The sequence below is a fragment of the Coffea arabica genome, chromosome 7c, assembly GCF_036785885.1.
Source record: "Coffea arabica cultivar ET-39 chromosome 7c, Coffea Arabica ET-39 HiFi, whole genome shotgun sequence".
Classification (NCBI taxonomy): Eukaryota; Viridiplantae; Streptophyta; class Magnoliopsida; order Gentianales; family Rubiaceae; genus Coffea; species Coffea arabica.
Genome location: NC_092322.1, coordinates 14,107,052 through 14,128,719, shown reverse-complemented (window position 1 = coordinate 14,128,719; position 21,668 = coordinate 14,107,052). Strand labels below are relative to the sequence as shown.

General features: G+C 35.6%; 4 protein-coding genes across 4 annotated transcripts; 2 read left to right on the top strand and 2 right to left on the bottom strand.

The window, feature by feature from the left end:
- Positions 1-2,782: 2,782 nt before the first annotated feature.
- On the top strand, positions 2,783-4,637 carry LOC113698050 (uncharacterized). Its single transcript, XM_027217718.2, has 2 exons — positions 2,783-3,401; positions 4,015-4,637. The coding sequence occupies exons 1-2, from the start codon at positions 2,938-2,940 to the stop codon at positions 4,451-4,453; spliced, it is 903 nt and encodes a 300-aa protein (XP_027073519.1). The 5' UTR covers positions 2,783-2,937; the 3' UTR covers positions 4,454-4,637.
- Positions 4,638-7,699: 3,062 nt separating this feature from the next.
- Positions 7,700-10,098, bottom strand: LOC113698239 (fibrillin-5, chloroplastic). The gene is made up of 7 exons (XM_027217984.2): positions 9,700-10,098; positions 9,461-9,576; positions 9,236-9,358; positions 8,585-8,683; positions 8,248-8,292; positions 8,039-8,112; positions 7,700-7,915 (listed from the first exon to the last, which is right to left on the bottom strand). The coding sequence occupies exons 1-7, from the start codon at positions 9,965-9,967 to the stop codon at positions 7,846-7,848; spliced, it is 795 nt and encodes a 264-aa protein (XP_027073785.1). The 5' UTR covers positions 9,968-10,098; the 3' UTR covers positions 7,700-7,845.
- A 988-nt stretch (positions 10,099-11,086) lies between these two features.
- On the bottom strand, positions 11,087-13,995 carry LOC113697813 (protein BOLA2-like). Its single transcript, XM_027217403.2, has 3 exons — positions 13,775-13,995; positions 11,672-11,694; positions 11,087-11,591 (listed from the first exon to the last, which is right to left on the bottom strand). The coding sequence occupies exons 1-3, from the start codon at positions 13,835-13,837 to the stop codon at positions 11,396-11,398; spliced, it is 282 nt and encodes a 93-aa protein (XP_027073204.2). The 5' UTR covers positions 13,838-13,995; the 3' UTR covers positions 11,087-11,395.
- Positions 13,996-18,397: 4,402 nt separating this feature from the next.
- LOC113699346 (trihelix transcription factor DF1) lies at positions 18,398-21,587 on the top strand. Its single transcript, XM_027219642.2, has 2 exons — positions 18,398-19,428; positions 19,847-21,587. Exons 1-2 carry the CDS (start codon positions 19,163-19,165, stop codon positions 21,198-21,200), a joined length of 1,620 nt encoding a protein of 539 aa, XP_027075443.1. The 5' UTR covers positions 18,398-19,162; the 3' UTR covers positions 21,201-21,587.
- Positions 21,588-21,668: the final 81 nt, after the last annotated feature.

Here is a 21,668-nt window from a genome sequence, read left to right as displayed (position 1 = left end):
ATATATGTTCCCATATTATATGAGTGTTATTTGACCTTGATCAAATATTAAATGACCCATAAATGATGCTCAAATTCGCTTCAATAATTTGTATATATGTTTGAGTTCAAATTCGACGTTAGTTTGTTAAATTAAATGAATCGAATATGAGCTTGAGCTCTAACTCCAATTTCAATTTGAAAACTATTTAATTATGCATTTTAAAAATCATTCATGATTTAGAATAAATTTAATTAATAATATTAACTTCATGTATAATTACTTTTTGTATGAAACAAGAAATATATATCCTATATTTGAAAATATACTTATATTGATATTCATTTATTCTTTGTCATTCTATATGTGTTCACGAACTATTCGAATAGTTTGTGAATAGGTTCGTGCTTGTCTCGACTATTAAATGAACTTAGCATTGTGTTTGAGTTTGATTCATTTATTATACCATCAATCTTTTTTCGAACTCAAATGAACTAAACTCGAACATGTTGATGAACACTTTACTTGTACTATGGACGAAACTTAGAGAGGAAGGGATGAATTGGATAGTACGCGAGATTGGAATATTTTCAATAAATTAACCAAACACCTGAAAATAATGAAAGGAAAATGATTTTCATGGAAAATTACTTTCACGAAAAATATTTTCCCAAGGAAAACATTTTACTTCCCACCAAACAGACCCTTAATGTCTATCTTATTAATTCTTTCCAAGGCACACTTCCTGACCCCATTCTAACTCCCTTTAACTTCTTTTATTTCACTCCTTCTTCTCCTCTTATTTGTCCCCCCTTCAAATGCCAACCATTGTTTCCTTTTTCTCTCCAAATCTTTCAAATTTTTTTCTTTTTATAAATTCTAAAAACAACAAAATTGATTAAAATTCAATGTCACGTTAACAACTCTGATTGATTTTGGACTACTAATACACTACCTCTAACACTTTTAACTTATATTCTTGAGGTTTTTTTTTTATCTTTTATCTTTTTGTATATTGTGGATAATTACTTACCTAGTATACCCATTTTATTTGGCAAATAAATAGAACAATTTAGGTAAAAATGAACATAAGCTAAACTTGTGAGAGATATTCTATTTTTAGTCTAACATTAAAGTTTTTAGTAATATGATGTTGAAATTTTAGCTGATTCTTTTAAGTTTGTATAAAGAAAATAACAAGAATTTTCATTAAGTGTCTTTAAGTTGCCAATACTCAGAAACATTGATCAGATAAGAAGTGAGAGATGGAAGAGAAAGGGAGATTTGAGGTTTATAAAACAAATCTTGAATATAAAATACTTTATTCACTTTGAAGGCTAGTAACCTCAATTGAACTCAATAATATGAATTATTTAGTACATCTTTCATTTCTAATACAGTCATAGTGTTACGGTTAATATGTATAAGGCATCAAATACATTTTTCATGAACTTGTGGTTAGATATATAAACATTCCATCATTTTTGTTGGTAATTACGACCAAGTAAGAACATATGGTTCTTTAAACAAGTGTTTTGTCCATTCATGCATTACTTAGAAAGCAAGCTTGTTCAAAAACATTCTCTAATCAATTCCCATCACCCAAGTACTTGTTTTGGTAAAGTGTCAATTTGATTTGCTCGAAAATGTAATATAGTTGCTATTCAAATTCTACTCGGCGCTCAAATTAAGATTTCACTTTAAACTCTAAATTAAAACCTATCCAGGGAGAAATTAGGAGGGACGGGCAAGGCAACTGCTCCTTGAAACACTTTGCAAAATTGCATTAGGTATTTAGGATTTTTCACCAACATTTTTTATTACCTCCCCCTCAAATATTTATTTAAAGTTATTTTTTGTTCCTTACAATTGTTCCTTTACAAATTTCCTTTAACAAATAATTTCTAATCTATACAAGATTAGTACAACATATTAATAAGGAAATTATATAAAAGGAAACAAAGCCGGGATAAGAAAGATTTGTTTATAATTACAATCTATTTATATTAAATTGACTTGAATTAAGGATTGGAAGATTAACCAAACTATAAGAGTTTGGTTCACTAAAGAGTTTGGACTTATAAGAGTTTCAGTGGATTTGGTTCACTAAACTAATCAAACTAAACATGAGCAAAATTTTGTATTCAATTTAATTTCAAATTTGGCTCAATTAGCATTACACTTGTAAATTTGTGTGCAAATAATTTAAAATGCTGACTCGATAGAAGTTCGTTCACATTTTGACTCAATTTACAAACAAACCAAATTTGAACAGAATTTCAAACTTGTGAAAATAGATAAACAAGTTTGAATAATAGTTTCAACTTGATTAGTCTCATTTATATCCTTATTGGATTAAAACACAGAATAGTACTAGTAAAAAAAAAAAAGACTCTATTAATATGCTTTCACTCACTGACTCCCTTCCAAACTCTACTATTGTGGTTTGCCTGATTGGCCTTCCCCGAAGCTTCATTATTTGCTATAAATTTTCTCACCAAAATAGGTACGATCATTCACCTCCCTCTAAACTAGAACCCTGATTCCATCTATGAATCTAAGCTCAATTAAACCAAAATGACTTGACTACCCATATTTGAAACCCTAAATAATCTTAATTAATTCTATTACAAACATAACATCCGTTGTCGTAATTTCCAACAGTGTGGGGGGTGCATCTATAATTATCACAAATAAGTCGATTGCTAATAGCGGAGTACTACAACTTATGAAAAATCGACTCCCCCATGAATTGACTTGTAGCACTACTACAAAAGTTGCCGATTGGACGACGTCGTCTGTTAGTTTCGGAAATCCTAAACCGAACTAATCCAAAAGCAAATAAATCAGTGAATCACTTCAATAGCAAGTCCGGAAGAAGCCACAAAATTTGTCTCCAATTTGAAACCCTAAAACCCTAGAAACCCTAGCAGCAGGACAACCAATTCAGCAGCAACCATGGCGAGAAACGAAGAGAAAGCTCAATCGATGCTAAACAGGTTCATAGCAATGAAAGCCGATGAGAAGAAGAAGCCCAAGGAACGGCGTCCATTTCTAGCCTCAGAGTGCCGGGATTTAGCCGAAGCAGATAAATGGAGGCAGCAAATTATGCGGGAAATTGGGCGGAAGGTCGCGGAAATTCAGAACGAAGGGTTAGGGGAACATAGGTTGAGGGACCTTAATGATGAGATTAATAAGTTGATTAGAGAAAAAGGGCATTGGGAACGAAGGATAATTGAGCTTGGTGGACCAAATTACATAAGGAATTCGGCAAAGATGACGGATTTAGATGGGAATATCGTTGATGTTCCAAATCCTGGTGGACGTGGCCCTGGATATAGGTATTTTGGGGCAGCGAAGAAGCTACCTGGTGTTAGGGAGTTGTTTGAGAAGCCACCTGAGTTGCGTAAAAGGCGAACGAGGTAAAAAATATCGAGGTTTTGTTTTCTTCTTTTGGTTTATTCTAGTTACATGCAGTTGTGCGGGAAAAATGTTAACAAACTTCTTTGAAGCTCAAATTTTTGGATCAAATTGTACTCAGAGAGTTAGTTTGAGCAATCAAATATATTCGAGTAGCTAGTAGAAGCCCTAGATCAAAGTTGAAAACCAGTTGAAGTGTTACTTTTGTTCTGGGCTAGTCCTTGCGCTTAGTTAGATCTGTTAGTGAATGATGAATTGTGTGGGAACATACCTGCGTGTCTGGTTATTTGTTGTCTGATGATGCAGATGGTCATGAGGTGGCTGTGTGGATATGGATAATTGTGAACATAAGCTTATATGTGCTTTTTATTTTATTTTATTTTTTGGTATGTTGCTGAGAGGGACATTCAATTTTAATTGAAGCAAAATGGGATTAGCGGAACTGTGTAATTGAACCTAGATAGCATGGGAAAAATCGATATGTTATATTAAGATGGAAAAATCAGATGCTTTTGAGTTGCTAGATGGTAAGTTGGGAAGTGCATAAATTTTTCATAATTAACAAAACATGTTGAAATTTTTGAGTGGCTGATGATGAGTATTAACCTTTTGCAGGTATGACATTTACAAGAGGATTGATGCAAGTTATTATGGATATAGGGATGATGAGGATGGGATTTTGGAGAAGTTAGAGGGGCCAGCAGAGGAGAAGATGAGGGCTGCAGCCTTGGCAGATTGGAATGCAGATTTAGAGAAAAAGAAGGAAGCGAGGAGAGGAGTAAAGAGCGGGGAAGTTGCAGAAGCTGGGTTGGCATCTAAGATCTTGTATGAGGAGGTGGAAGATGTAATTGAGGAGGAAAGGAGGATGGAGAGGGAAAGAGAGGAAAAGGAGAAGGAGAAGGAATTTGTGGTACATGTGCCATTACCGGATGACAAGATGATTGAGAGAATGGTGCTAGAAAAGAAGAAGATGGAGCTCTTGAGTAAGTATGCAAGTGATGATTTAGTCGAGGAGCAGAGTGAAGCAAAGGCTATGCTTAATATTCAACGGTAGATGGTATGTTTTGCCATGCCTCTTCCTTTAACATAGTTAGCCGAGGCAACATTTTGTAAAGGATTGGTATAGCAAATCTTAGTAGCTCATGGATTTCTTGTTATCACTGCAATCTTAACTTGTTATAGTACATCAGAAATGATATATGTAACAAGAGTTCCCTTGATTTGGGGTTGGTTCTTTATCTTCTCTTGTTGGAGTCATATGAGCCTTCTAATAATACCATGCTTGTTTTAGCATTCTCGCTGTATTAGAGGAGGAATTTTTCATGTTATAAGTTGTTGAGAGGGTTTTGACCATGAGATAGCTGCATATATATTTGGTTTATTTGACACTTTAGAAAGCCTAAAAAAAAGGATTAATGTTAATTGTTAATTTGGCATAATAAGATTTGTCTGTCTTGGCTAAATATATGAAATTTATTTAGCTGCTCTGGTTTGGAAGTGGTAGGAGTGTGGCTTCATAAGCATTTTTTACTGCCTTTTTTTTCCCAACTTAGAATTTGTACAGTGTAAGACATCTAAATTGGTTTTACTATGAGTAACCTGGTAGGAAAATTCAATATGAAGTTTATCCAACTGCTGCTTTCCATCAAGCTTCATTTTCTTTTTTTCAAGATTTTGAAATTCGTGGCTGTTCCGCATTTTTTTAAATGGCTGTTCCTTTCCTTAAAATAGCTCTAAGTTTGGCTCGATAACAAACAAAAGAAACTATTTGCTATGTAAAAACTGTTGCTATGTCAAAAGGTCCGAGAACTGAGCCTGATGATTGGTTAAAATAATACAACTGCATGGTAATCAGTTTATCACCGCCACGGCATTTGAATTTGATTCTTAATAGAGTAAGAGAAGCATGGGAAGATAGTTTCCCAATAGTGAAGCACAAACTTCTCAAGCATCTAGTTTTATTCTGGGGAACCTGAATGCTTTTGCAATGCGTAGATGCTTTACTTGCCAATATCCTAAGCATAGTTCCAATTTTTTTCTACTCCATGTACTCGCGTTTATGGGTTCCTTTTAGATATCTGCTTTTTTTTTTGGTAATGTTATGGCATTACTTTGGTTTTTTGGTCCCAAGAATTTCGCTGTTTTTAAGCTGTTTGGTAGCTCGAGTTGTTTACGGGTAAACATTGTATCCTGACCAAATTGAGGTAACCTGTAACATTCAAGTGTAACTTAACAACAGTTTGGCCTGAATCTGTATATTGGTTTGCTGTTGGAATCTGTCCATGATATTGTTTTCCTTGACTCCAGATTGAAGGTCCTTACCTCCTCGCCAGTCTTCATATTTCTTCACATGATAACATTTGCATATAAGCTCAGAGTGAACATTTTACAGAACTTTGAACTGTTTATCTCATTGATCTTTTGCCTTTTTCCCCCCCTTGTTGCAAGGGCAGAGGTTCTTATAGAGACCAATGCAAAGCTTACGATTGATTTGAAAAAACTAAGAAGATCTACAACCACCCTTATTAGTTTGCAAAATTGTTTAGTACCTTTTAGTTTTTAGCAAATTGTTTAGTACCTTTTTTTAAGTTTTTCAATTATCTATCATCTTTCCTATTGTAAATTTGGCCACTTCAACAATCAATTTTCTCAAACACTGAAAAACCCAAAACTCAACTGCACCTCCCATTGCCTTGTCCACCAGGATTACCACCACGACTAATTCCTCCAAGCGTCATCCTGTTACCAGCTCCTCCATCATCGATCTCCATAACAACCAACCACCTTACTTTACATTCTCTCTCTCCCCCTCCCTCCCTTTTCTCTCCATTATATTCTGTTTATCTTCTCTTTCGAGCATACTCAGAGAGGGTTCATACAAAAACACAATCCTTGGCATGCAGACAAGTTAGAGAAGCAGCATCTTCAAACCTACAAGTCACTTCTTGGCTTGAAACCTTATTCCTGTCTCCTTCCTTCATGTGAGCTCCCTGCTTGTCACTCATCAGGCCTTTGCCTCCTCTCCCCCCCCCCCCTCATCTGTGGGTTCTTTCTGGGTCCGGTTACATCACCACCTCGATTTTGATGTGGAAGCAGCTGACAATGGTGCCTGGTATGGTTGTTCATGTTGCTATATTTTTATGGTCCAGATTTGATTGAATGAACTTTTAGTCTTTGTGCTCTGTGGATGTGATAGGCTTAGGAAATTTGGGCTGGAGAGGAGATATTATTTGTTAGTTCCTGTGTTCATGAGAGAAGTCAGAGAACAGTGAGTTGGAATACATAAGAGAGAGGGAAATTGAGACGAATGAGGGTGCAAATGGAATGCTGGCGGTAAAAACTGGTGGGATTTGGGTTTTGGGATTTTATTTTTTGAGACAATAGCTTCATCCAACATTAAGGGGGAGGAGGTTGCAGAATTTTAATCTTAGACTATGTCTACCAGATAAAGATAAGAATTGAATCTCACTGTGGACAAAAGAAAGTGGTTCTCAATGCCTTACCTTAAAAATGAAACCAGCTTTGGACCGATTCTTATATGAGCTGCGGTCGTGCTTCATCTTTGGGCATTTTTCTTTGGAAAGGAACTCTTGCAATCTCTGTATGGTGCCCGAGTACTCTAGCGATCCAATATTGATCTTTAGATACCTAAGAAGAACTGAATCTTGCATTTTTGCTGCTGCTGTGTTGTCTTTTAACAATCTAATTCAAGGCAAGAGATAAAACTGATAGTCGCTTCAAAATGCCCAAGGCAGTGAGAGTTTGTTGGCCAGTCCCTCCTTTTTTTTTGGTTCAAGAACTTTTTAGGAGCTCCTCTGTTCTTATCTTATTTGGTTTACAAACTGTTCACTTTGGTCCAACACTGTATTAGTGTGTTGATATTTTCATATATCAATTACACGAAAGACTGGAGTCAGTGCTCATTAGTCATCAGAAAGAAGACGAGAAGGGGCAAGCACACAGCATGTACAGTGTTTAGTACACTAATGATGTGCACAAAACTAAATATTTCTTTCTCTTCCTTCTCTCTTTCACCTTGTCGTTATCTACAGGCAATTAAAAGAATAGCCAGCATAATTTGAATTTCTGTTGTTCTAAAGGAATTGTTATCTATGCCCTTTTTAGGCAAAAACAACGGAAGGATCTGAAAGCATCTCCAGTACACTGATCCTTTAGCTTCAAAGAGTTTTCAGGTGATTAGATTGAAATTTGTCGCATTAGACATCTGTTTATATCTTGCCACAGATTGTGACAACAGGGTTGACGGATGGTGAGAAAATGTAGCTGTTTAAATCAATCCTTTCTGCTAAAGCTACAATACTTTTTAATCATTTGTAACTGCTTTGATATTTTAACAGTAAAATCACTCCATTCTGTGGGAAAAAAAAAAATAAATTGGTTACATGGAGGTTAATCCAAGAATTCTTGATATTTAGACTGCCCTTTTCATGATCTCTCTAATACAAAGATATTGCCCTTGTCATCCCTTCCTATTCTTAAATTTTCATCTACATATCTAGGAAAACAGTCAAGGATGAAGCATTTTAGCATATGGTTTTTTCTCATTTGCAAAATATTACAGAACCCAAAAAAGAAATATTTTGTCTTTATTTCTATTGAATCCAATAAGAAAGGATACGTGATATTCAACCAGCCTTCTGGGTTGAAAATGCTGAGAAGAAGATCGTAGTTTTTCTCAAATAGATTCATCAGCTGTTGCATGGAAAATAAGCCACTGATAAGTCATCCATTGTAAGTACAGTTTCGGGTTGAAAGGCAGATTCAAGTAACAGCATTTCTTTACTGCTCGGTCTTTTGAATTTAATGGTGGACTAGAACTATATTTACCTGTTCAGGAGTGATTGTAGAATTTTCATACCGTATATCAACCCTCTGTGAGCAAAACATAATAAATGTGGTTAGCATCTTTAATGCAAAGTTCCTGATTGAAGGCCTGCAATTCACTATGGAAAAGGATTTTATTTTATTTTATTTATTTTTGGGAAATAAAAGCAAGTCCAAAAATGATTTATAAACAACAATCACAAGAGCTAATTACTTGAATTCATGGAGAACTAGTTTAACATTTTGTCAGTAAACGAAATTTCAAGATCCAAAATGAGGCTTCAAGAAAATGAACGTTTCAGCAGTACAAAGTAGCCGGAAAAGCAGATGGAAGCTTAACTGATTTAGAAGCAATCTTGAAAGTTGCTTCAACTTTTAGCTGCCCCCGGAACAAATTGAGACCTTTAGCGCTGAACTCAATCACATTGACTGCTTTCCCCTCCATTTGCAACCAGAAGATGAAAGAGTTTAATAAGATTCTAGAGTAAGAGAATAAGGCCAACTGCCTGAGCAATGCTGAACAGTATGGAGGCTAAAAGATGAATTTTACTTGTTTCTGGTCTATATATTTTTACGGAAGATGAGCGAAAATTTGCTAGAAGCCCGGAACTGTATAATTCTATTGATGGACAATTTACGAACATGATTTCCTCATCGCACTATTTCTGGCTCAAAGACCAGCAGTACAAGTTCAAAGGCCAAAGATATTATGGGTCTGACAAAAGCTTATTTGGATTATCGTTTTGGTTTTTGAGCGCTTGCATAAACATACGGGCGATGCATGTTGACAGCCTTACCTTTAAGAAATAAACTAATGAACCACCAAAAACAGGAATAGATGAACAAAACATTACCTAGCGATTAAGGCAACCCCTCAACAAGTTGGATTATCTTGCATTTGATCAAGGTATTCCTCTCCTCGTAGTTCAATTAATTGATATGGTTTAAAAATGAAAAAAAAAGTTCTTACTGATAAATAGTGTAGATATACCTCAACTGTATCAATGTCCTGGAAGAAATCTCCCAAGCTAATGAAGTCTCTCAATCCTAGTTTGGTTCTTTTTGACCCCAGGATGGTGATGGTGCTGTAAACAAGCTTCCAAGTTCCTCCCATCTTCCAAACGATGACAATATCACCAACTTAAGATTCTTGAATACAAAGTTAGACCAGCAACAAGTGCGATTCCTACATGATTCCAACTAGTACAGACCTCACCTTCTCTATATTCATAGTTGGTTCTGGACTTGGATTTTGAGACTCCAGCAGCTCTATCAGTCTTGTAATCTCGGCTTTCTTTTCCGATGAAACTCCGAAAATCCCTCTGTTGATGCCTTGAGTGACATGTTTAAATTCCCATACATTCATTTCAGAAGGTAGGCAACGCAGCGAAGCAAACAATCGACAACTAAGGGATTTCAAGATTCAACTGGAAGTCTCAAAACAGGAGAGCATACCTTGTAGTGCATCATAAAGGGATTGTTTAGTTTGCTGAATTGTCTGCTTCTCATCCTGAACTTCAACTCCAAAACTTTTTTCAGTAGCTTTGGTTGAAACAATGGTTCTTAGTCCAAAGGGATATTCACTAAATCTACTGCAGTTTTTGTGACTTGAGTGAGTGGCTGAGAGAGCTTTGTGAGCTCTCATTATCTTCACGGCACTGCTTGCTATTGGATGAAACAAATTTGGAGCTGATTTTGGAGGGTGGATAAGCTTTGTGGCCATTGCTCCAAATCAGTTTGAATCTTCGTTTTAGCTTCCCGAACCTTTTGAGACACTGGGTGGTTTGAGGAACTAGAACCTTTGGCAGGAGAGTTTTATCTTGCACGGTGTACCACTGTCCCAACTATGACTTTTCTATGCATCTGATCTGCTCAAAATTTGAGGACTATTACTTTCAGACTGTACCATTAGAAAATCCTGACCCCTATTTTGATGGACGTTTTCACGGGCTTTGAGGCTTTTGTACTGGATGTATAAAGATAGTTGGATTTCATGCACACCACAGCCCACACCAATGTACCTCTGGATCAGGCTGATTTTCATACCTCTGCATTTGAAGTTGCGTTCTTAAGGAAAAGAAATTTCGAAAAGCAAATGGACCTTCGGCTGGTTATACTATGACTTTTAAGGTGGCGAATTTGAGAATTGATAATTTTTTTGAACTTCTGACTCTTAATTGATGAAAGGGTAAATTTTATATACACTGACAGTGTATACATTTTTATCGTTAAATTCATGACTCATGTGCAAAAGTTAAATTTCAAATTTAGATTTTGTATAATTGTCATTCATCTAAAACTGACAGTGTATAGCATAAGATTAATCCTATCAGTATAGAAAAGATTAACCCTAATTGAAAATGCTACACAAGTTGCAATTGCTAATTTGCTATTAGACTCCATAAATCTGACAGTTGTCAATATTCTACTTTACACCTACTTCTACTCCTACTTTAGCCTATTCTAAAAGAGGGTCCAACTGAGCATATAGGAAGACTGACGGGAACTGAAGCACCATCTGACCAGACAGGTGCACTATACTCCCGTCTGAATTTTTTTTTTTTTTTTTTGGAGAGCCACATAATGTAGCAATTGGCCCACCAAGCAAATTTTACTCTTGATCAGGCAAGTTTTACCCTGCATTTGAAGTTGTGTTCTCAAGGAAAAGAAATTTCGAAACTCTTAGGGCTTTGACTGATTATATTATGACTTTTAAGGTGCCAAATTTGAGAATTGATATTTTTTTAACGTCTGACTCTGAATTGAAAGTGCTACACAAGTTGCAACTGCTAATTTGCTGTTAGACTCCATAATCTGAAAAGGAGGAAATCCAGACCATCAATTAATGCATGCCAAAAGATCATCATCACCTGTCACCTCTCATTGAATTTATTCATGTCTTCGTCATATCTCAAGACCAGACTGTTAAATTTATGCACTAAGCCAAGTTTATTCTGATCAAAAAAGCTTTATCGCTGCTAGAAGATTTACTACCAAAATGACAAACGGTATTCAAGATTTAAATTGAGGAGCATCATGCTAAGATTTGTAGGAAGGATCTAAAGGTGCAGTCTTTTTCACGAAAGAAGCTGTAGTGTAACGCACGAGACATCAGTTTTTTCTAGCTGGCAAATGCCGTGAGGAGCAAACTTCAAACTGCTGCTTGAGATTTTTCAGATTCTTGCTGCTGTTCCCACTGATTTGGAGTGAGAGCTTTTGATATAGAGAGAGCATGAATTTCCTTCAACTCCTCAGACAGTGCAGCATTCACCATTCTGTGCCTCTCGAGTAGCCTTTTCCCTTCAAATTGTTCAGACACAATCTCAACGGTAAACTTCGCACCACATCTGATGAATAAACAATTTTGTCACTGAATAACTAATTCATAAACATATCTCATGAAATTTTTCAAAAGAAAGAAACTTACCCACCAGAGACATCAACTACTTCCTGAAATTAAATTGTCCGACAAATTGAGTTAGAGATACAATATAATTCACATCTAGGCAAAGAAGAAAGGTGAAAAAAAGGACAAACAAAGCTACTAAATGAAGTTTTTAACTGGACAATGGGAGAGAATCATGGTTTGTGTGCTTGAACACGGCAACTCTTACCAACTTAGCCCTTTTATTAGGAAATGCATGGGAAATTGTGTTTGTAGTGAAGAAGCCTAGCCAAGAATAAATATTTATTTCAGCAGACATGCACTATTACTCATGATGGCCATTCCATGGTTAAGGTGATAAAAATGGTCAAAACAAGCAAAACCTTAACTGCTGGAGTGGCTTAAAACTGGACTCCCACAATTTAAAACCATAAAGATCAGGATAAACACAGAACTGTAGCAACCAAAAAACAAAAAGTAAGAGCTAATTGTGACCTATTTAAGTAACAAATCTGAAGGTTCCAGTAGGCAGCATGAAAATGGCAGCATGAAAATGGTGGTCCAAAGTATAAGTCAAATACCCCTAAATATCAGAATTTGGGCATCAAGGAGCACATATACGCAATAAAGCGTGACTTGGGAATTGGAAATGAAATTCATAAAAGTCTTGTAGCTTTTTATTGAAAATTTCTTTATCACCTTTCTTAAAATATATGACCAGAAAATTTAACATCTTTCAAGGGCTACTGGCATTTTGGCTGCATCCCATTTACTTGGCACTCATGTGAGAGTGAGGGAGACATCAAATAACTAAATCATAAAGAAAGCCTCAAAATCCCATGCTTTGCAATGAATTCAGCTTCAGATGCTAATGACAAGAAATAGCCTGGTTCAGAATGGAGCCATACACTACAAAGGGTTATCAAATATCATGCGTCGAAGTTATATAACTTCAGGATCTTTTCTAGTTATTTTCTTTGTCTAATTCTGTATTAGTCAAATCCTATTCAAGTGAACCTGATTATCCAAACTTCATTCATCCATCCCCTCAATAGAACAGTTAAAATTCAAGTGCTTCATCCACACCTCAACCATATGTCTCCCATTGGAGTCAAAGACAAGTTCTAAGAACCACATATTTTCCCTCATCAGTTTTATCTAAGAAGAAGGGGACAAAGATGATAGAGCAGCATTAGATAGTGCAGTGATGAGTTGGAGAAGTTTCATCTTTCTATTGTTGTTTATACACATTTTCTTCCCAGTCAAGTTAATCTTTTTGGTTTTACAAGCTTTTGTTGTGCTAAAAAGGACTTAGCTAGATCACAAGATTAGAGAGATCACAATTCAAAATCCACAAATCCACTGCACTGCAACTGGTGACCAATTCACATGCATTCAGGTTTTTCAGTCAACCAAACCCATTTATGATGAATGGATAAAAACTGAGAATGTCACCCTAATCCCCACATCACTGGTCCTAAAGCACTAATGTGCTGAACAAAATACCTTTTCAGAAAGTTCTTCAGAAACAATTGCCAAGCTATGATTTGAGAGTTTTTCACAAGAACATATGAAAGACCAGCTCCTTACACATTTACCACTATATCCAAGCAAAATGAACCTCATATTAAACACGATAAGAAACGTATGCAAGAACAGAGCTACATCCTTCTGTAATTGATTGCAAAAAGTTAGTGGAATAGTTCGATAATCAGCACCACCTATCCTTTAACAATCATATTAAATTGCATCCTAATTTCTCATACCACGAATCAAACTCTATTAAACCAAAGAGAAAATTGCACAAATCAACATGCCCTTTTAATCAAACTAAAAACTCATTTAAAAATCAGCCCAAAGACCAACCAGTTCCAAATCTCTCTCCCCTTTTCAAGATTAAAGCACCAAAACTAAAAACCCTTTCGGATGCTTGCCTGAAATACTCTATTAACATTCTATCAATAAGCCAAAAAACCCCCATTTAAGCAATAACCATTTACAACAAAAAAAAAAATTACACTACTCCATGATGAAATTTAATACATGTTAACTAAAAAAAGATTGAAACTTGGACAGGCATATAAACAGATGCATGCAAATACAGTATAGCATAAATAAAATAGAGATATAAACGGAGAGGCTTACAAGATGAGAAGGGCTGAGTTTGGATTTGAGGGAAGATTCAACCTGCTCTTTCGTGACCCCCATCTTCGTCTTCTCTGTCAAGTGTCAATAATAAGCTTTAGCTTAATATTTACCACAGTGCCTACTTTTCTTTCTTTTTTTAAGGGTTTATAAGGCAACCGGCTAAGGGCCTAAGGCAGGGAAAAAAGTCCAAAAGATGGAAAACATAACGTAAAGAATATAGAGACTCAAAAAGAAAAGAGTGGAGCATAAATTTTACTGGTTTCCCTACTTGACACGCCCTTCATCGAATATAGCTTCGCTTTCCTTTTCCCTTTATTTTATGCTCACTTTCTTTCTTTCAGAAAGGTACGTAGTTTATCATTTTACTATTATATCCATATTTAATGCGCATCTTTATTGGTATTTATGCTACTCCATGAGTCAGGTATTCTAGTTGCAATAATAAATATAAGGTCGGTCCAAGATATATTTCATGTGTTATATTTTTTAAAAATATAAGATAAATTAGAAAAAAATAAATAAATACAAAAGAGGGTAGATAAGATTAAATAGAAAAATTATATAAATGTAAAGGAGGATAACAATTGTTAGTATGTGTGTGTCTATATATATATATAATAGATTAGGTGAATGATAAGTGTGTTAACGAAACCCTCTAGGGGGCACTTGTTAGAAAAATTCATAAATATAACACTTAAACTAGTACTACTCGAGAGGTATATCAAGAAATTAAGAAGCAATAATGAATGTTTTAACTACTTCAACTGTACAAAGTAGAAGTAGGCCTGTCTTTGTGGAACAGAAGGAGTAAATAATCCAAATAATTGAATTTTGAGGGTTTTCTTATTTCTACTAAAAAAAGGATGATTTTTTCTTACTGGTGCTACGGAAAAAAAAAAAAATCGGTGCCGTAGTTGTATTGTTAATTTGAGACTCCTCTCAGTTGCAATTTTGAGTATCCGTTAGCCAAGCCTTGAAGATATTATTCCCTTCGTTTCATTAAGAGTGTTATATTTTCTATTTTGAAATGTGCCAAAATATTTGTCACATTGAGAAAGTTAACAATTTTTAATTTTTTTCTTTTAATATAATTCCTTCCTTTAATCATATGCATGTCATCATTTAAATTCAAAATTTGAATTTATGAAAATAAAATTAAAAAAAATACAAACAGCACAATCAAATTGCTATTTTTAAACAGTTAAATTCTTGAAATGTAACAAAATAGTTGGGCGGAAGGAGTAACGAAAAACGGTTGCAGATGGACTGGTTTTGACTCAGAGTGAATGGGTTTAGAAAGCGTGGTGGGATGATTTAAGCCCATATTCTTCATGGGTTTTGGGCGTGTCTTGGCCAACCAATTTGACATGCACTACGGCCCAACGAGCACCAAATCTGTTCCTGTTTAATTTAACCTGCGTGCGCTCGTTTTTGAGACTTGCTTTAACAGGTCCGATTCTCATTTTCTCCCTCCCAAGGTTTAAAATTTTTTAGCACCTAATAAAGTTTAAAATTTTTCTTTCAACAAGGGAAAAAGAAAAAGTGATTTTGTCTATGGCAAGTAATTAACTTTTTATTCTTTTTTTTTTGCCTCACAAATCTTTTTCTTAGTTAATTCTGTTATATTGAATTTAACGTGCGTCACACGCAAAGGTAATTTGGACAAGTATTTGTTAGCATTTTGCATGAAGTTTTTTTGTGTCGACGGGTTGAATTTGTTATATTGAAACTCAATATAAAAGAAAGCAAACATGATGATATTTGAAGCCTTAAGGGTACCAATTGAAATTGTAAAAAAACCTCAAGGGAAACTTGCTGAATTTTTTCCTTTTGTAAATTGAAGATATAATATCATGGATTGAGTTTTACCAAAGTTTGAGGGAATCTATTTATGCAAGCAAAGGGGCTTTACATTCATTCTAGTGGTTGAAAAGTGCAATTTTCATGGGATTTTTAATGCATTGAAGCAAAATTAAATTTCAAATTTGAAAAAGTATAAATTAAAAAAAATACAACGGGTTATGGTAGATTCAAGGGAGTTATTTTTGCCATACAGTAATTTTTGCGAGTTAAACTTTGAAGGAAAGATTCAAGGGGGAGCATCAAAACTTCAAATGAAATTAATGTAAAAATAAATAAATAAATAAACTTCCAATGAAATTCAGACTAAAAAATAAGCTCTTGTAACATCAGAGTATGGTTCTTGAAAATTAAATCCTTAAACCCCTCATCAAAAGGTTAATCACTATACCTAAAAGGTTGTCTAAAGGTTATTAAACACTTTTGGATCCGTGATTATGCTACCAAATTTTCACCAAACATATTGAAAATTTGTGTTAGGGGCAAATTAAGTTTGAACCAATTTAGCTTCACAGTGTATATTTATTGCCATAATTACATGTGACACTTAGATCAATGAAGGTAATTAGTTCAATCTTTAGTTGACAAATCACATTCAATAACTACAAGGGGTTTTAAGAAGTTAAAAACCAAAAGATGCAGCATGTATTGTTAGTAATACCAAAAAATGAAAAAAAAAGTCTTTGGTATAAAATAACATATACGAGTATTTTCTTTCAAAAAATATAAACCTACACCGACAAAAGTATAAAGCTAAATTTGGACAATTGGCTTCTTCCTCACAACACTACTGTAAGTTATCCCAGAATCCATGTTCAATTTTATAACTGCTTGTGAGTTATGTGGTCTTAAGTATTGCTCAATAGCATTGCACTAGGAAGGTGGAACTTTAAAGTCACTAAGTGGAGTAACAACTTTAAAGTTGCTAATTGAAGTAGTGGCTTGAAAGGCATTGTGTGATGCACGAATTGCCAATGAAAATAGGGTTCTTTTTTTTTTTTGTAAAAATATATGGTTTTCTTGATTGATTAAGAATGGTCAATTCTCTTTACCTCGCACTTTATGCCTTTCTTTCTTTGTCCTTATCCTTGACCAAAGTAAAAAAAAAAATCATGCTTCAGAAGAATGAACAACAGTCACAATTATCATGTAATAATTTCCTTTGGCACTTTCAATGGGAATGTCAAAATCCCTATTATAGTTGTCAAAAGGAAAAGTGAGGTAAAGAAGCCTCACAAATTGGCCGGTCACAATCAAAACAGCCCTCACAAATTGAAATTGTACCGTGTTGGAAATATCTAAGGACAGCCATCACAAATTGCACTTCTAGTGGTAGAAAAGAAGGGGCCAAAGATAATTACTTCACTGTTTGGCAACATGGAAATTGAAAATGACACCTTAAGGCTTTAGATTATGAATTTCCAAAACCATTTCTATAAAGATAGCTCAAATGATTAGTCCAGCCCTTTTTCTGTCCAGGCCATGATGGCTTTTGGAGAATTTGTTAAAGTCAATGGTTGGATTTGATCAAGTTCATTGGACCCAAATACCAGCAGCTTCAAGCCTCCAAGCATGATACATGAACGCGTTAAAAAAAGAGTAAATCTTATATACTCTAACAGTGTACATATTATGACGGTTAAATGCGTGATACATGTATAAAATTTGGATTTTAAATTCAAATTATATATCATTCATCCAATTGAGTACGTATATATACTGTTAGTGTATAGAATATTAATTCTAAAAAAAGGCGCAAGAAAAATTAATGTGCAGCCTTTACCTTTTTTTTTCTTTGATAAAATGATATTCACGTACTCTTGTCATCTTAATTTTTATTGCGTCTTTGGACGATTTAATGTAGCGAGGATCTGTGGTTATCAAATAGAGGTATGTAAGTAACATTTCTTTTTGGATAAAAAATCTAGAAAGTCCCGAACTACTAAGCTCGTACGCTTTCAACCCTCCAACTAATATTCGTACATTTTTTAGTCCTTTAATTTATGATAATGTCTATTTCTAATCCTTTCGTCAATTTCAACCATTATTTCTATCAAAATCCATCTCAAAATGATGTAGTTTTGATTATCTCCAGTCCTCTAATCATGTTTAATCACCTCTATAATTACTAACCGCCCTTCAATGGACTTTGATTGTCGTTGACTAATGATTGATCACTATGTTAGTGTTGTCAAATTTAGATAAAATTACACTTCTAGACTCTATTTTTCACTTATATTCCAAATTTGAACTTAGATTTCTATGAATTTACAAATATCTATTTTATTTTTCAAATTTATATTGTCGTGGTCTATAGATTTGTGATATAGTGGTACTGCTAGAGATTGTTTTTCAGGCGGTGGATTTTCTTGGAGCAAACAAAGTGGTTATGAAGTATTTTTATTTAGCAGAATGAGCGAAAGGATAATTTAGAAATTTTATTACACAAACAACAAGAGCAAAAAAAGGTAAATGATGTTTTTAAAACCTTAAAGCTGTCCGGTGATATTAAGAGGAACCTGGTATTATCCCTTGTCCGCATAAAAGGCAATTTAGAATAAAAAAATGTAAACAAATTAGTCTCTATCGGATGTCACTCATGCCAAAATGGATCAAAGACCATATGGTAATTGGCAAACCAAAAGTGTGAAAAGAAGCAAAGCTTCAAAGGCAAAACTGCGGCCATGTGGGCCGACTTATTATCTCCCACCCCATACAATGACAATCCTACAAATCTCAACTTGACATAAAATACTCTCAAAGTTTCATGACACACCAATGTTTATTACAACTATACTACAATAATATAAGAAGATATGTATGACAAATCTCCCTCTCATCATCTCATCTCTATCTTCCACACGTAGATTGGATTAGATGCCTCCACAATGACCCCAAGTGTTAAAATCAAAGCGAAATTATCTTCATTCCAACTTCTTCTTTTCATCTTTCTCCTTTCTTTCCCTTTCCACCCTTTTTGACCTCACACCCTTTCCCAACACTCCATAACTTTATATTCCTAGTTGTCTTCCCCCTAATAGTAGTAATAGATTGATTTGAATGGACTCCACCAACAATATCCCAATTACCGCCCCACCCCATCAAAAAAAAAAAAAATTGCAAATTGCCTAGCCGTCAAAATTTAATTGCTTAGTAAGAAAAGTCAAAGTAAAAGTGAAAATGGAAAATTCAACTTTTTACCACTCCAACCAACCATTTCTTGACATATCATCAATCCTATCTACCATGACCCCACACGTGAACCTTGCCTCTTGAGTCTTTATCTCTTTTCCCAAACCCTAATAAATTCATCTCTCCTTCACTTTCACTTCACCAGCCCAAAAAAAAAAAAAAAAAAAAAGGGAATTTTTTTTAAAGAGAAAAAGGGGGAAAAAGTGGCTAAATAGTAAATTGGGTGAGAAGCATAAAACTTTACTAAACCCATAAATATCAAAACAAAGCCCATTAGAGAAAAACAACTTAAAGTTTTTACCTTTCATAAAACTACCCATCTCAAGTGAAGTCATGCTAGATAATTCTGGCGGAGGCGGTGGCGGTGGGAGTGGGGCAGCCCCTTTGGAGGCTGCGGCGGAGGTGATGGTTGGGGCGGAAAATGGCGGTGGAGGAGGAGGAGGAGGAGGAGGAGGAGAGGAGGAGGAGAGAGGAAAAGGGGAAGGAGGAAATAGGTGGCCACGTGAAGAAACTTTAGCTTTGCTGAAGATAAGGGCTGATATGGACCTTGCATTTCGGGACTCCACTGTCAAAGCTCCTCTTTGGGATGAAGTTACCAGGTATGCTACTGTAATCTTCCGTCACTGGTTTCAAGATTTTTGGATTTGTTTGATGTGTTGGATTGGTAGAAGTTTAGTTTTAGATGGGATACTTTCCTCATTTCGTCAGCTGAAAAGCTGTGAACTTTTGAATGGGATGGGAGAGTTTATGGTTCAAATTCAATTGGGTTTTGTTAGATTCGATGTTTTTGTTTGATTTTGATAATTGGGTTGGTGTTTTGCTGCTTAAAACATGTTAATTTAATCATTGAATTGTTCTGGGGTTCATCAGCGTGTGAAAGTGCCTTACTGAATTGGATGTTTGTTATTTTAGCATGTACTTTGATGGTGGAAGAGTTTTTTTTTGGCTTGAGTTTGATTATTGAATTAGAAGTTGGATTGCGTGTCCAAATGGATTTATGGATCTTTTGGTGGACAGGAAATTAGGTGAGCTTGGATATCATCGAAGTGCTAGGAAATGCAAGGAGAAGTTTGAGAATATATTTAAGTACCATAAAAGAACGAAAGATTGTCGATCTGGCCGGCAGAACGGGAAAAATTATAGATTCTTTGAGCAATTAGAGAGGTTTGATAACCAACCCTCACTTCCATCGCCTCCTTTAAGCCAAATCCAAACTCATGTGGCGGAAACAACACAGACAACCACCATAGCAGCGCCAACAATCATAAAAGTCACAAGTGGAAGTCTTGATTCTATGGTGCCTCATCCAAGCGAAAATCCGAATATGGAATTCGTGACTCCGTCAACGTCAACAACCTCCTCATCAGGGAGGGAGTCAGAAGGAAGCGTTAAGAAAAAGAGGAAATTATCTGATTATTTTGAGAAGTTAATGAAAGAAATATTGGAGAAGCAAGAGAATTTACAGAACCAGCTTCTAGCGGCACTGGAAAAGTGTGAGAGGGATCGGATAGCAAGGGAAGAAGCATGGAGGCTGCAACAGATGGATCGAATAAGAAAAGAACAAGAATATTTAGCCAATGAGCGAGCAATTTCTGCAGCAAGAGATGCAACTGTCATGGCTTTCTTGCAAAAGATCTCGGAGCAAGCAATTCCTGGGCAGTTTGCTGAGGCCGCAACTCCAATATCTGAGAAACATCCGGACAAACAGCAAGTGCAGACTCCAGGTCCTTTTACACCTGGGACCATTGAGAATCAAGAGTTAGGCACTAGTATTGGCAGACAAGAGGATGCGTTCGATGTTGACAAACGAGGGAATGGTTTTGGTGAAAGTTCCATTCAGGCAACTACATCAAGATGGCCTAAAGCAGAAGTTGAAGCTTTGGTTAGGCTTAGAACCAATCTTGGCATGCAATTCCAAGATAATGGACTCAAGGGGCCTCTGTGGGAGGAGATCTCTTCTGCTATGAAGAAGCTTGGTTATGATAGAAGTGCCAAGAGATGCAAAGAAAAGTGGGAGAATATAAATAAATACTACAAGAGGGTAAGGGAGAGCCATAAGCGGAGGCCAGAAAGTTCAAAAACATGTCCCTACTTCCATTTGCTCGAGTCTATCTATGAAAAAAAGTCTAAAGGAGTTGAACAGAATGCCGAGTGGTCTGGTAATAATCTAGAACCAGAACACATCTTAATGCAAATGATGGGGCAGCAAGAGCAGCAGCCTCAGCATCAACAATTAACAGAAGATGGTGGGAGCGAGAATGCCGACGAAAATAGAGAAGATGATGCTATGGAAGAGGAAGAAGAGAATGACAATGGAGATGGTTACGAGCTTGTGGCTAATCATCCATCTTCAGTTGCATCAATGGAGTGAACGAGAAAGATGGTTTAGCTTTTCTCATTAAAGCTGAAGTAGGCGTGCATAAGTTGAGAAGCGGGTCACATAACGAGTTGTTCTCCACTCTTTTTTGAGACAACAGAGTGTAAATCATGCCTACTCCAATGCCCATTATGGGGAATTACTTCTTTATAGATATGTATATTTGTGTCATTTTCTTTAGCGTAAATAGTGACACAGCTGAGAATATGATTAGGAGCTACAATCATCAGTAGTATTTCACTGAGTGCTAATGCAGTTTTGTTCCTGAATTTTACATTGTATGTCTTGTAATAGAAGTTGAGAGTTGATTGTTGATGTTTCTTTCTGCTATTTAATAAACTAGGTGGCCAAGCATCATTGGTTAATACCTGTTTCAGTCAATGGTTGATGTGGTACCCCATCTTTTGTTCAAGCATGCTGTGTATTACTTTGTCCGCTCATGTGTATCTCAAGTTGCTATAA